This window comes from Rhinatrema bivittatum, chromosome 12, assembly GCF_901001135.1.
Source record: "Rhinatrema bivittatum chromosome 12, aRhiBiv1.1, whole genome shotgun sequence".
NCBI lineage: Eukaryota > Metazoa > Chordata > Amphibia > Gymnophiona > Rhinatrematidae > Rhinatrema > Rhinatrema bivittatum.
The window spans coordinates 75,506,844-75,521,865 of record NC_042626.1 but is presented as its reverse complement, the minus strand read 5'-3'; the positions used below and the strand labels follow the sequence as shown (position 1 = coordinate 75,521,865).

General features: G+C 51.1%; 1 protein-coding gene across 5 annotated transcripts in view; it reads left to right on the top strand.

The window, feature by feature from the left end:
- The window catches only part of CDK12 (cyclin dependent kinase 12), a 169,761-nt gene that overhangs the window by 17,967 nt on the left and 136,772 nt on the right, over window positions 1-15,022 (top strand). For all 5 annotated transcript variants that reach the window (XR_003852079.1, XM_029572153.1, XM_029572154.1 and 2 more), the window contains exons 3-6: window positions 949-1,125; window positions 2,652-2,791; window positions 3,290-3,460; window positions 3,799-3,988. Coding sequence is in view for 4 of the 5 variants with exons in the window: in XM_029572153.1 (XP_029428013.1) it covers window positions 949-1,125; window positions 2,652-2,791; window positions 3,290-3,460; window positions 3,799-3,988 (678 nt within the window). In the remaining variant the exon portion in view is untranslated. The remainder of the gene's footprint in view (window positions 1-948; window positions 1,126-2,651; window positions 2,792-3,289; window positions 3,461-3,798; window positions 3,989-15,022) is intronic.

The following is a 15,022-nucleotide window of genomic DNA, read 5'->3' as shown; positions in this document are numbered from 1 at the left end:
GAATGGATCAGGTGAAAATGAGAAGTTGAGAACTGTATAAAAGCAGACTAAATCCATAGCACTTATCTAAACTTATAAAACCGTTTTGCATGTCATTTGTATTCTAGGAGTATTTTACCTGTAAGAGTGAATGTAGTGTCTTTATAAGTGGAATCTACTGCATCAACAATTAGCAAGAAACTTAATGACCGCCTGTGGAACTTTCTCATTTTCAGCGTACTGGGGATTGCATCATACTTTGCTATATGATCCCAGCCAAATTTCAGCTGTCTTACAGCCCCGGTGCACTCAGCTCCTGCAGATTCTGAACTCTAAGAGGTTTGTTGTTAAACTGCAGTTCACCCTTGGTGTCTGCGAGCAGGCACTACATTGGTACTACTGTGGTTTGGGTGTCAGAAACATTTTTGCCTCTGTTTCTCGACTGGCGTTATGATCGTGTCGATGAAACTGTGCAGGTATAAAAATCTGCTGTGCACATTTTAAAAGTGATGGAGCGCATGTTTTAGTTTGTTTCCTCCAGTTGGTTTTTCTTGGAAGATTAGTATCAGGGATTCTTTAGGCGAAAGGCAGAACTTTGCAGGATAATGGGCGGTTTGCCAGCTGATACTGGCTGAAGTAGTGATTGGATAAACAGGAGCTGCTGTGCTAGATCTCTGGTGCATTTCTATGAGGCAGGCGGAGTTATGCATCAGAAACAGGGCAAATGGCTTGTGACAGGTAAGAGGAATTTAATTTCCCCCCTTTGTGGACAGTGAACTCAAGGCATTTACCGAGTAGTCTTGGAGCCAATCAAAAGGATGAATTTCCTCAAGTACTCTTAGGTTTCCAATGCTGCAGTGCTCTTGTCACTTGATTAATCAACTTAACAGTTGGTGCATGGTTTTCCTCCCCCAGCTAGAATTTTATATACAGTCCCATTAAAACAGCTTGCTGGTTTCTGTGTTTCAGCCCAAAGGAGAGCCTTCCTCCCAAACCTGCAAAGAAGGAGAAGGAACAAAGGCTGCGACACTTACTCATGGATCTCCCACTCCCTCCTGAGCTTCCAGGAGGTGACCTGTCTCCCCCTGAATCCCCCGAACCAAAGGCAGCCACACCACCTCAGCAGCCCTTCAAAAAGAGACCAAAGTAAGTGCCTGCCAAGAGCTACAAAGTCATGTCCTGGGGGTGCTGGGCGCCAGCGCACAATCTGCTGTCTTTCCTGCTCAGTCACAGAGTGTCACCTCGCGTGCTGCTGTCTTTCCTGGTCTGAGGTTTATTCAGTCACAGAGTGTCACCTCGAGTGCTGCTTCATCCTTGTCATGTGTTTCCCAACCTTTTCAAGCCCAAAGCACATTACATTAACCAAAATGTTGTCTAGCACACCATCGTCCAGGGGTCAGGCATTGCAGACATGAAGAGGGCTCATGGTCTGAAGAAGAACTGAAAGTCCCACCAGTCTCTCTCCCAAATTTTAAAACAAAGCAAGAAAAGAGGCAGACAAATGGTCTTGTCATAATGGCCCAGGTCTCTCCTATCTTCAAGAACAGGAGAATAGAGATGCTGGTATGAAGCCGGCAGCATGTGGCTGCTAGAGCTCTACTGCTGCTGCTCCCAGCACTCAGAAATGAGTTTCATCCAGTGCTCAGTGCACGTTTGGCCTGGGGATAAGAGGCTGGAAGATCAGGAGGGAGAAGTTGAGTTGTGGTGTGCCCAACAAAGGGAGGCCTAGCTATCCATGCCCTCTGTGCTGCCCTTTGGTTATTAGGGCTTATGCTGTAGCTAGGAGGAGCCACACATGATCACACTCATCCTTTTTGTTCGAGTCTCTGCTGGTGACTCTTGTTGCTGTGAGGTGCCGAGCACAAAGCTCAGGTGCTGGTGTGTATCTGAGCATCGGGCAGTGGTGACTTTTCCATGGCACACCTGATCAGGTGTGAAGGCACAGTGGTGTGCCATGGTACACCGATTGGGAAACAGCCTATGGGCAAATCTCACCTCCAGCTCCCTATGAGGTCCTGTGTAATAAAGTTTAATGCATATGTATAGGCTGTTTTGCATGTGCTAAAATTAGTGCCCTGTATAGTGAAAGGATTTTAGGCTGTATTTAATGTCCTTTCTGTAAACCTTTGTGTATAGCGCATTAAGGCTCGTTTTTTGGAAATGGGTGGTGAATGGTGAATGTTATTGTATCATCCACAATATGACCGTTAGCTGCTGTCACAGCCTGTGGTTAGGTGCTGTGCTGTTTGAGTAGAAACATTGCATTTGTGTGGTTTGTCTTATCGTGCTTTCTATACTGCCAGAACTTTAGTCATTCCTATTGTGATAGGTGACTAACCTCAGTCTGATCCACAAGCTCAAGCCATAGTCATCCAGTCAGATTCTGGAAAGCATTTCCATTGTGGGGAAAAAGTTAAAAACATATTCATTCTTTTAACTAAGATAGGACTTTAAAAACCTCGTAAGTGCATTTTGCCTTTCCAGATCATGACTGAGACATGCCAAGGTTTCTTATATTGGGCAGTAGCTCATAATCTGACCCAGGCAGCACAGTGGGGATAGGGTGCACCTGTTTGCATTGTGCTGTGTGCAGGGAACGGAACGTGAACTGGTTCTCCTGCCATGAATGTGCGCCACTTTGCATAACGAGGATTTTTTCCCCTCCTCCTCAGAATTTGTTGTCCTCGATATGGTGAGAGGAAACAGACCGAAACAGACTGGGGAAAGCGCTGCGTAGACAAATTTGACATCATTGGGATTATTGGAGAGGGAACATATGGACAGGTTTACAAAGCCAAGGATAAAGATACAGGTAATGGAGGACAGCAGTTCTGCTCGTATATAGCGCTGAAGTAGGGTTTGCAGTAATCCTGCCTTAGATACAGAGACTAGACTTCCATCTCTAAACTGTACCCAATAACTTTATTTTACTCTTTGTAATGCCATCAGCATGTTACAGCTTCCAGCATACAGTGGCACCGGAATGAAATGAACGTCTGCTGCTGCATGAGAGATCTCGGGGGTTTAGGAGCTCTCAAGAAATTTAGAATACATTTTATGCCATTTTCGGTTTTAAAAAAATGTATGAACCTTCTTCTGTTGGGGAAAAGTGGAGGTAGTAACATGAGGAATGAGACCCAGTCTTTTCTAATGGAGAGTGTGCTAGCTGGATACCTTCAGTTACCTTTAAGGAGCCTGAATCTTACTTGCCTTGGGCCTCCTTGGTGGTATGGCCTAGGCACTTTTTGTTTCCAGATAGCTGAAAGTAACAGAAGTGAGGTATTTCATAAATGCTGCTTTGTGCTGGCAGGTGAACTGGTGGCACTGAAGAAAGTGCGCTTGGACAATGAGAAAGAGGGTTTCCCCATCACAGCCATCCGGGAGATCAAAATCCTGCGACAGCTGATTCATTGCCGTGTTGTTAACATGAAGGAGATTGTCACGGACAAACAGGATGCTCTGGATTTCAAGAAGGACAAAGGTAGAACTTGCCAAGCTCTTTATCTCTGTCTTCTTCCTTAGGCTTGACAGCTTTGCCTGAAGCCTAATCTTTGCCTTCCCTGATCATGGCACTCTGGGACCATGGGTGGGATGGGGGAAATAGTGTAATCAACTTCTGCTTAGTTGCCATGGGATATATTGCAGCTTTGTATTCAGTGCTTTCTGTCACAGCTATTCCTCCCCCCCACCCATTGCTACCAGAAGCAATCTTATCACGCCATATCTAGAATTTCAATCCACATTCTGTTTTTAAGAGCGTAACTAATCTCTTCCCTGGTTTAGGTTTTCAAACCTGTCCTTTGTTCTGGTTTGCCATAGGTGCCTTTTACCTGGTGTTTGAGTACATGGACCATGATCTGATGGGGCTGCTGGAATCTGGTTTGGTACATTTCTCCGAGGACCATATTAAATCTTTCATGAAGCAACTGATGGAAGGGCTGGACTACTGTCACAAAAAGAATTTTCTCCACAGAGATATCAAATGTTCCAACATTTTATTGAACAATAGGTAGGTTAATGTGTGCTATGATGTGCCAGCCTTCTCTAAAATGTTCCTGCATGATAAATGCCAAATCTTACCCTCAAAGAAGCTAAGCTTGCAGTTAGGTGCTAAAAAGATGCTCATGATCTCCACTTAGAGAACTCTCAAGTGCTTGGTTCCTTCAGAGCCCTGGTCTTAAAGCTTCTTTTGGCTGCTAAGCTAACCATTGCTAGAATATGGAAAATACCTACAGGTCCAGACTTCCCCAATTGCCTGGCGAATGTGTGGGGTAAGTGTCATTTGAACAAATTCTCCTGGCTTTGAAGGAAGAGTTAGACCAGTATTTATAAAGTATGGTCACCTTTGATGTGTAATGTAAAGGATATTAGCTTTTGTACATACAATCACGATACAGAGTGGATGGTATGAAAAGCATTGTTCCTGAATACCCAGATCAGTCCAGAAAAGTGGGTTGTGTATCCCTACCAGCAGATGGAGTCAGAGAGCAAAGCTTTGGGCACTGCTATATATACGAGAGTGCCACCTGCAGTCCCTCAGTATTTCTCTGACTCCAGCGGGTGGTAGAGATGCACACCTGCAGTCTTTAGTTATAGTTTTTATTTAGTTAGATTGAATTTAATTTTTTGGTTTACAGTTGCTTCCTGAGGTGTTTGGCGCCTTCGTGGGCCATCCCTCAGTAGAAGCCAGGCATCCAGGGAATTGGATATTCCTGTCAGGGTTTCGCCTGCCACAGTTCGGTGTCTGATGACCAGGGGCTCCTGGCTACTCACTACCGTCTCTGCTACAGCTGCTCCCTTGTCTCCTACAACAGCTTTTCTCTGTGTCTTGGTAAAGTTTAATTTAAAAAAAAAAAAAAAGCTGTTTCCCTGTACATACCCGGATCAGTCCAGTCCGTGGGTTGAGCCTCCTTTCCAGCAGGTGGAGACAGACTAAAACTGAAAGGATATCCTATATGAGGACAGAGCCTATCCTATAACCCTTCAGTATTTGTCTGTCTCCAGCAGGTGGATCAGCTCACCCTTCGGTCTCCTGATTTCGGCTAGTCAGCCGACTCTTCTTCCTTTCTTTGGATCGAGCAAGTACTTCTTCCTTAGGTTTTGGATTGGCTCTTTCTCTGAAAAACAAAACATAGACAACAGTAGTTAGTCTTTTTTCTGTGCAGGAGACTGTTCTGTCTCCTGGCTCTTGCCGGACTCAAGGGGGCTTCGCCCCTTGTGCGGAGCATAGCCTAAGTCCGTGAGTTCTTCCAGGTGTGGGGACCAAAGCTGGTGGTCCAGTTCTCGTCTCCCCCTCCTCTGGCTGCCTAGGGAGCTTAGAGCTTCATTGCTGTGCTCAGTCTGGAAAAATAAATAAATAAATAAATAAAAAATAAAAAAATTAAAAGTTATTTATTAACTTAAAGAACAGCAATATAAGCATATTTTTTACATTTGTACTTAAGGGGGATTTGAACCGACAGCCAGACAGGAAGGAGTCAGCAGGTTTTTCTCCCCTGCTTCACTTCTGCCGGCGGGCTGCCAATCAAATCTATTTTTACCTTTTTTTCCTTTCGGAGTGGCTCCTCTTCACGGCGGATGCCGCGACCTGTGGGCAGACCTCATTGCGTTTGTCGTGCGAGGGGCTCTGCTCAGCCTGCCTGCTGGGTGAGGAAGGCCCCTCCTCAGCAGGGCAGGCAAATTTAGCCTGGGGATCACATTCCCCGGTCGGCAAAGCCTGGGAACGGCGGCCATCTGGGTTTTTCGGCAGCTCCCATTTCAGAGCTGCCTGGGGCTGGGGAGCCGGATTTTTTTGATTTATCCCCCCCCACCCTGGGAAATCCAGGGCCTGTTTTTCTTCGGACTTTGTCCTCCTCCTGCACAAATCTTATTTAGCTAGCCTGCAGGAGGAGGAGGAGGAAGGCCAATCCCCCCCCCCCCCCCCCCCCCCCCCCCCCCCCCGGCAAAAAGTCACCTTCCGCGCCGTTCACTGCTTGCCCGGCCGTGGAGTCCCAGGGGTCACTTTGGGTGCGGGTGGTCCCGGGGGTGGGCCCCCCCCCCGGTGGCCCCGCCCCTGGAGGGGGACGATCCCAGGGTCCTCCGCATGTTCCAAAGGGAGGAGTTGGAGCTCTTTATCACCTTTGTCCTCCAGCAATTGGGGCTGGAGGAGCCCCCCGCAGATACCCTTACGGCCCCCCTGCCCAAAAATATGGACCCGGTCCTGGCGGGACTCAGGGCTCCGGCAAGTGCTTTTCCATTTCATCCCATGCACAAGCTGCTGCTCCTGCGGGAATGGGAGGCACCCGAAGCGGGACTCCGGGTGGGGCGTGCTATGGACAAGCTCTACCCCCTCCCGGAGGAATGCCTGGAAATGTTGAAAATTCCCACGGTGGACTCCTCGGTCTCCGCTGTCCCCAAACACACCACTATCCCTGTGGAGGGATAGACAGCTTTGAAGGACGGACAGGACCGCAAGCTTGAGGCACATATGAAACGCATCTTTGAAGTCCTGGCTCTAGGGGTCCGTGCGACTATCTGCAGCACACTCATGCTGCGGGCAGCTCTCAGGTGGGTTCAACAGTTACTCGGCACCCTGGGCCTCCCGTTGGCAGAGGCGGAGCAGGCTGAACGTCTGGAAGCTGTCATCGCATATGGGGCTGATGCACTCTACAACCTCCTCCGCGTCCAGGCGATGGCCTCGGCGGTGTCCGCTAGACTCCTCCTCTGGTTGCGCAATTGGTCGGCCGACCCGTCCTAGGCACGTTACCCTTTAAAGGTAAGTTGCTTTTTGGAGAGGACCTTGAGAAGTTTATTGATTCCTTGGGAGAAAATAAGGTTCATAAGCTTCCGGAGGACCGTCCGAAACAATCACGCTCCTTTACACCCTCCCGTCCTCGTTTCCGGGGACAGAGACTGTATACGCCACGCGGACGGGGTGGCTCCTCCAGGGGTTATTCTTCTCGGTCTCAGTCTTGGTCGCAGCCCTTTCGTGGGTGTCGCTCCTTTCGCGAGGGTCAGCCCGCTCGCTCTACTCCTAAGCCTGCCACACAATGAAGTTCAGTCGACCCATTCCTCTGTCCCCTTTCTGGGCGGCCGCCTCTCCCTTTTTTTTCGAGGAATGGCTCAAAATCACTTTGGTCCAGTGGGTCCTCGACATTGTTCAAGATGGGTATGCCTTCGAGCTTGTTCGCGACCTACCGGATCTCTTTCCATTTTCCTCATGCGGGCGTCTCAAATGGGAAGCGGTAGAGCAAACCCTCGCCAGACTCCTGAGTCTGGGTGCAGTGGTCCCAGTTCTGGCGAAGGAGCTTGGCGCAGGCCAGTATTCTATTTACTTCGTAGTTCCCAAGAAGGACGGGGCTTTTCGGCCGATCTTAGACCTCAAAAGGGTCAACCGGGCCCTCAAGATCCCATATCTTTGCATGGAAACCTTGCGAGCGGTCATCGCAGCGGTTCGCCCCGGAGAGTTCCTCGCCTCGCTCAATCTGACAGAGGCGTACTTCCATATCCCGATTCACCGCAATTACCAGAAGTATCTTCGCTTCCACATCCTCAACTGGGATTTCCAGTTTCGGGCACTGCCTTTCAGCCTCGCCGACCGCGCCTCGCACCTTCACCAAGGTCATGGTGGTAGTGGCGGCGACCCTTCGCCGGGAAGGCATCCTAGATCACCCCTATCTGGACGACTGGCTTGTTCGGGCCAAGTCGGAGGCTCTTTGCAAACAGGCAGTGACTCGTGTATTAGCCGCCCTCGCGTCTCTCGGGTGGATAGTGAATTTTTCCAAGAGCAACCTTCAACCCTCCCAGGAGTTAGAGTTCCTGGGAGCCCACTTCAACACTTGTGTGGGCAAGGTCTTCTTGCCTCATGCGCGGGCCCTCAAGTTGATCGACCAGATTCGGAATCTGCTCTTTCTGCCTCTTCCAATGGCCTGGGACGATTTGCAGGTCCTAGGGTCCATGGCTTCCACCATCGACCTAGTCCCCTGGGATTTTGCTCATATGTGACCTTTACAGAAAGCTGTGCTTTCCCGTTGGCTGCCGGTGTCTGAACAGTTTCACAGAGTCCTCCCTCTTTCGGCCTCTACCGTCGCCGACTTGCAGTGGTGGCTTTCGCTTCCCCATCTTTTTCGGGGAATGCCCCTTCAAGCTCCGCTGTGGACGATAGTGACCACGGACGCCAGCCTCTCAGGCTGGGGTGCGGTCTGACTGTCCCAGTCCACACAGGGGCTCTGGTCGCCGACTCAGACTCGCTGGCACATCAGTCGGTTGGAAGCCCGGGCGGTGCATCTGGCTCTGCAGGACTTCCTGCCCCTCATACGCGGCAAAGCGGTGAGAGTGCTGTCCGACAACTCCACCACCGTGTCTTACATCAAACGTCAGGGGGCACCTGCAGTCGCCTGGTGGCCCTAGAAGCCAGCTGGCTCTTCACCTGGGCAGGACGACACCTGGATTGCCTGGCAGCCTCCCACATTGTGAGCAAGGAGAACGTCCAGGCCGATTTTTCATGGTCGTCAATCGCTCAGTCCGGAAGAGTGGGAACTCTCATAAGAAGCCATGGATCTGATTGTCGGCAGGTGGGGTCCCCCCCACCTGGACTTAATGGCGACCATGCGCAATGCCAAGGCCAATCGGTTCTTCAGCCACTGGAGGGAGCACGGCTCGGAGGGTGTGGATGCTCTGGCTCTCCCTTGGCCTGCGGAACGTCCTTCTTTACGTGTTTCCTCCATGGCCCCTGGTGGGAAAAGTTCTCAGGAGAATAGAACTTCACAGAGGGCCAGTGGTTCTGGTAACACCCGAATGGCCTCACAGGCCATGATTCGCGGATCTTGTCAACTTGGCGATGGACGAACCTCTGCGGCTAGGCCATCTTCCTCGTCTACTTCGGCAGGGGCCCATATTTTTCGACCAGGCCGATCGCTTTTGTCTAGCGGCCTGGCTTTTGAACAGCGGCACTTGAGGCATAAGGGCTACAAGAAAGAGAGATCATCTCCACCTTGCTTCGAGCCCAGAAGCAGTCTACTTCTCTAGCCTACGTGCGCGTTTAGAAGGTCTTTGAGACTGTTTGTGAGGAGTGAGGTGTCTTTGTGCGCTCCTCTCCGGTCTCGTTGGTCCTTTCCTTTCTTCAGAAGGATCTCTCCAAGGGCCTCTCCTTCAGTTCCCTGCGCGTGCAAGTCTCCGCTCTCGCCTCTCTCCTCGGACGGGTCAAGGGTCATCCTTTAGCGGGCCACCCGGACGTGGTTCGGTTCTTGAAGGGAATCAAACACCTGCGTCCGCCCGCTCACAATACTTGCCCGTCGTGGAGTCTCAATCTGGTCCTCCGGGCCCTCTGTTCTGCTCCGTTCGAACCTCTCCGTTGGGCTATGGTATAGGACCTCACGCTCAAGTCGTTTTTTCTTGTTTCTATCGCCTCCGCTCGGCGAGTCTCTGAGATTCAAGCGTTGTCCTGTCGGGAACCTTTTTTGTGCTTCTCAGACTCCGGTGTTTCCCTCAAAACGGTGCCCTCTTTCTTGCCGAAGGTTGTGTCCACCTTCCATGTCAAGCAGTCTGTAGAACTTCCAGCGTTTTCTCCGGAGGAGATTGCAGGTACCGCTGAAGGTGGCCTTCGTAAACTGGATGTCAGACGACTTCTACTTAGGTATCTTCAGGTTACCAATGACTTTCGGGTCTCTGACCATCTTTTTGTCCTCTGGCGTGGTCCCAATCTGGGCAAGCCTGCTTCTAAGACCACTATTGCACGATGGTTGAAGGGAGGCCATTTCCTCTGCTTATCTCTGCCAAGGTCGGGCAAATCTGGAGGGCTTAAAGGCTCATTCGCTACGTACTCAGGGTACTTCCTGGGCGGAGACCCAATCAGTCTCTCTGCAAGAGATTTGCAGGGCCGCCACCTGGACGTCCCTGCATACTTTTGCTCAACACTACCGTCTGGACGTGCAAGCTCCAGTTTTTGGTTCCTTTGGACGGCAAGTGCTTCGAGCGGGACTGTCTCGGTCCCACCCGGGATAGGGAAGCTTTGGTACATCCCACAGTCTGGACTGATCCGGGTACATACAGGGAAAGGAAAATTAGTTCTTACCTGTTAATTTTCGTTCCTGTAGGACCACGGATCAGTCTAGATGCCCTTCCCTGTTTGTCTCTCCTTCAGAAAAGTCTCCTTCAGAAAAGTCCTCTCAAAGCTTGATCTTGCAGATTCGCAGTTTTTGATACTTCATTACTTGCAAGAATACGGAGCAATTACATCGGAAGCCTTGGTTGTTCAAGTACCAAGTATATGCAAGAGGGTTAGTCATACCATGTTTCTTACATTGTTCTACAGTTGCTCCATTGAGCTTTATGGTTACTTGCTTGATCATATTCTGGTTTTGTTGTTTTCTGCTTTGACAATGGTTATACTGAAGGGTTACAGGATAGGCTCTGTCCTCATATAGGATATCCTTTCAGTTTTAATTTGTCTCCACCTGCTGGAAAGGAGGCTCAACCCACGGTCTGGACTGATCCGTGGTACTACAGGAACGAAAATTAACAGGTAAGAACTAATTTTCCTTTTCACTGCGGCTGACCGACAGTCTTCAGTGCTGAGGTAAGGAGAGGTGCAGGAGGGACCGGGTCTTTTAAGGCCGGCCGGGGAAGCTGTCAGCAGTGTTCCCCTTAGCTCCCAGGGCTCTGGGTCGTTTTCTGAGAGCAAGGTGAGTTTTTTTTTCTCCGTGTGCCTAGTTTACTCGCTGCTTTCCTGTTGGGGGCCTTGCGATTTCACTATAGACAGGCACCTTTCCCGCAGCACGGCTGCGCGCGTGTTTTTTTTTTTTTTCTCCTTAACCGGTAGTCTCTTAGCCCGCAGTACGAAAAGTTTGTTTTTCTGAAATTTTCTCCGCGTCGCGGCTCCGAGCGTTTTTTTTTATTCGTGCCCTTTTCTATTTCACTTCAGACTATCAGCGTGCTGTTGCCGATGTGACCGAAAGCAGAATTGCAGGCCTGCCGCGCTTGTAGGTCACGTGGCCAGGCGTTAGATGCGGCCTCCTTCAACCGCAGCCTGTTCCCCGGGGTTAGAGGGCTCTTCAGGGCTTCTTGCCTCCTCCCTCTGGGAGGGAACGTCTGTCTCTCCTTCGGCTTCGTGGGAAGAGGATTAACCACCTGTTTTAGCCCCAGTGAGGGAAGCCCTCACCGGGGGAACTGATGATATCACCCCAGCCGACTCTCCAGTGGGGGAGGGGGACCTGGAGGGGTTTTCCCCAGAATTTGTCCTTCTTATGCATCAGGCTTTCCTGGCAAGGAAACGCTCGGCGGTAAAGCGGCCCAGTCTCCTGGGGGCAGGTTCGGACCCACCTGAGAGAAGAGGTCGGGGTACGGACCCTCGTCAGCGTCTCTCTGATCAGGCTCACCCCACAGGGGATTCTCCCTAGGGTACGCGAGATCCGATCCTGGGGTCTGGGGCGACGCTGGCTTCTGGGGTAGTAGGGGCGGCAGACCCAGATCAGCGGCCAGATCCGGCTGATGTGGATACTGATGATCCGGATGAGCCCGATGACCCTCCTGCGGAGGGAGATGACCCCAGCGTGGTGCGTTCGTTCAAGTGGGATGAGTTAAGACCCCTTATTTCCCAGGTTCTTGAAGTTCTGGGACTTAAGGTTTCTCAAGAAGAGTCTGACAGCAAGGGTATCAATCCAGTCCTCGACGGCATTAAGGGTCCCACAACATCTTTTCCTCTGCCTAAGAAGGTTCCAAACTAGTGACCCGGGAGTGGGAGACTCCGTATTCCGGCTTGAAGTTGGGCAGAGCTATTGCGAAACTGTACCCGTTATCGTCTGATGTTTTGGATTTACTGAAGATTCCAAAGTTGGACGCCGCGGTATCGGCAGTCATGAAAAAGTCACTATCCCAGTTGCTGGGGCGGCTGCCCTTAAGGATATGCAGGAACGCAGGCTGGAGATTGAGTTGAAACAAGCATTCAAGGTTACCGCGCTAAGCCTTCAGGAGGCGGTTTGTGCTAGACTCATGCAGAGGGCCTGCTGTGTTGGGTCCAGGAGTCGGCTGCTGGGCCGGTACGGGCGACAGTGGGGCTCTGCAGTCCGCCTGCCTAGAAGCAGGCGGACTGCAGATCTGGCGAGGACCTCAGCGAGAGGTATGGTGCCCTTGGTGTGAGCGTGGCATCTCCTCTGGCTGCGAAATTAGGCAGCGGATTTGTCCTCAGAGTCCCAGCTTTGTAATCTACCCTTTAAGGGCAAGCTCCTGTTTGGGGAGGATCTGGATCAGCTAGTAAAGCTGCTTGCTGAAACCAAGGGCAATCGGTTGCCAGAAGATAAAAGATCTTCTAAGAAAGTCTTCCCTCCTCGAGCTAGGTTTCGGGATTCTCGCCGCTTCAGAGCGGATAGATACTCCGCACCTCCTGCTTCTAAACCTGCTTCGGGGCACCAGCAGTCCTTTCGAGGGGGTCGCCGGCCTGGAAGAGATTCGGGACATCTTGGTGCAGGAAGTAATAAAAACCCCCAATGAAGCCACAAGCACCCATTCCTTCGTCGAAACTGTCGGAGGCAGATTATCCAACTTTTACACAGAATGGGCAAGAATTACATCAGACCCTTGGGTCTTAGAAGTGATCAAAGATGGGTATGCATTGGAGTTCTTGTGCCCGGTCCGGGAGGTTTTTGTGGAGTCCCGAGTGGCCTCAAGTGTCAAGTGAGAGGCGGTCCGGGTGACTCTACAATGACTTCTCGAGCTCAAAGATATTGTCGCAGTTCTGGAGGCTCAACAGGGACGAGGTCGGTACTCCATGTACTTTGTGGTCCCCAAGAAGGAGGGCACGTTTCGGTCCATTCTCGGTCTGCAGAAGGTGAACCGTTGCCTTCGGGTTCCTCGCTTTTCGTATGGAAACCCTGAGGACAATGAAGGCCACGGTTCGAGAAGGGGAGTTTCTTGCTTCTCTGGACCTCACGGAGGTGTATTTACACATTCCAATCAGGCTGAATCACCAGAGGTTTCTGCAGTTCGAGGTCTTAGGTCGACACTTCCAATTTTGAGCCCTCCCATTTGGTCTCGCAACAGCTCCTTGCACGTTCACCAAGGTGATGGTGGTGGTGGCGGCGGCCTTCCTTCGTCAGGAGGGAATCTTGGTCCACCCATACCTGGATGACTGGTTGATTCGCACAAAGACTCAGGAGGACTGCGAGAGATCAGTGCACATTGTGATGTTCACATTGCGATCCCTAGGTTGGGTAATCAATGTGCAGAAAAGTCACTTGGAATCCACTCAGAAGTTGATTTATTTCTGAGCACAATTTGATACCTTGCTGGGCAAAGTGTTTCTAGCGGCAGATCGAATAGGGAAGTTGCAGGAACAAATACATTCCCATCTTAGAAGGAACAAGCCCACAGTGTGGCATCATCTTCAGGTCCTCTGCTCCATGGCTTCAACCTTGGATTTGGCTCCTTGGGCGTTCGCTCACTTAAGACCTTTACAGCGTGCGCTTTTGTCTCGCTGGAGCCCGGTGTCTGAGTAATTCCATCTACCAATGCCTCTACTTCTGGAATCCAGAGCCAGTCTGTCATGGTGGCTTGTCACTGGACAATCTGGAACGGGGGGTGGATTTGGACACTCAGAATTGGCTGATAATCTCCACAGATGCCAGCCTCTCAGGTTGGGGGGCGGTGTGTGCAGACAGGTCCGCCCAAGGGCTCTGGTCGGCGATGGAAAGATCCTGGTCCATATACCGGCTCGAGACCAGGGCTGTACATCTGGCCCTGTGGACGTTTCTTCCCTGAATTCAGGGCAGAATGGTGCGAGTCTTCTCGGACAATGCGATAACGGTGGCGTACATCAACCGGCAAGGCGGGACTCGAAGTCCCGCCGTAGCACTGGAGGCAAGTCTTCTGTTCACCTGGGCGGAGCGCCATCTCGAGGGCATTGCCGCATCCCATGTCGCGGGAGTAGCGAATGTGCAAGCAGATTATCTCAACCGTCAGCAACTAGACCCAGGGGAATGGGAACTATCTCTCGAGGCATGGAATCTCATTTGCACCAGATGGGGGAACTCCTCAGTTGGATCTGATGGCAATGCAGACGAACGCAAAAACAGTTCTTTTTTTCAGCCGTCGCTGAGAACAGGGCTCGGTGGGCATAGACACTTTCGTGTGTCCTTGGCTCACGGGGATTCTGCTGTATGCCTTCCCGCCCTGGCCCCTCATAGGTCGGCTTTTCTGTCACATAGAGCGGCACCCGGGAAGGGTGATTCTGGTGGCGCCGGAGTGTCCATGTCATCCGTGGTTCGCAGATCTGGTACGCTTAGCTCTAGAGGGTCCACTTCAGCTGGCTCATCTAAAGCATCTGCTCCTTCAGGGGCCCATATTTTCGGTTCGGGAGGATCTCTTCTCTCTTGTGGCTTGGCTTTTGAGAGGCGACGTTTACGCTTGAGAGGTTATTCAGATCAAGTCATTTCCACCCTCGTACAGGCTAGACGTCCAGCCTCGTCTATGGCCTATGTGAGAGTTTGGAAGCTTTTTGAGACATGGTGTCATCAGCGTTCCTGCAACCCTTTAGCGGTCCATGTTCCTCGGGTGCTTGACTTTCTGCAACAGGGCCTCACTCAGTGGCATTCAGTTCCCTTCGTGTACAAGTTACAGCTCTAGGTGCCTTGCGGGAAAACTTTGACGGCTGTTCGCTGGCAGCGCATCCAGATATCGCTCGTTTTCTTAAGGGAGTCAAACATTTGCGCCCTCCCATCCGTTCTGTGTGTCTGGATTGGAGTTTGAATTTAGTCCTGCAAGTTCTTTGTGGTGCTCCTTTCGAGCCTCTTTGTGGAGTTTCCCTGAAAGATCTGACTTTGAAAACGGTGTTTTTGGTGGCCATTTGCTCGGCCCATCGGATCTGAGTTGCAGGTGCTGTCTTGTCGGGATCCTTTTCTTCAGATTTACGACGATCGGGTATCATTACATATGGTTCTGTCCTTTGTCCCTAAGGTGGTTTCAGCCTTTCACGTCAATCAAACTGTGGAGCTTCCGGGGTTCCCTAACTGGTCCCGGGAGTCTTCTCAGAACAGAGACCTTCATCTTTTGGATGTGTGGCGCGCCTTAATTG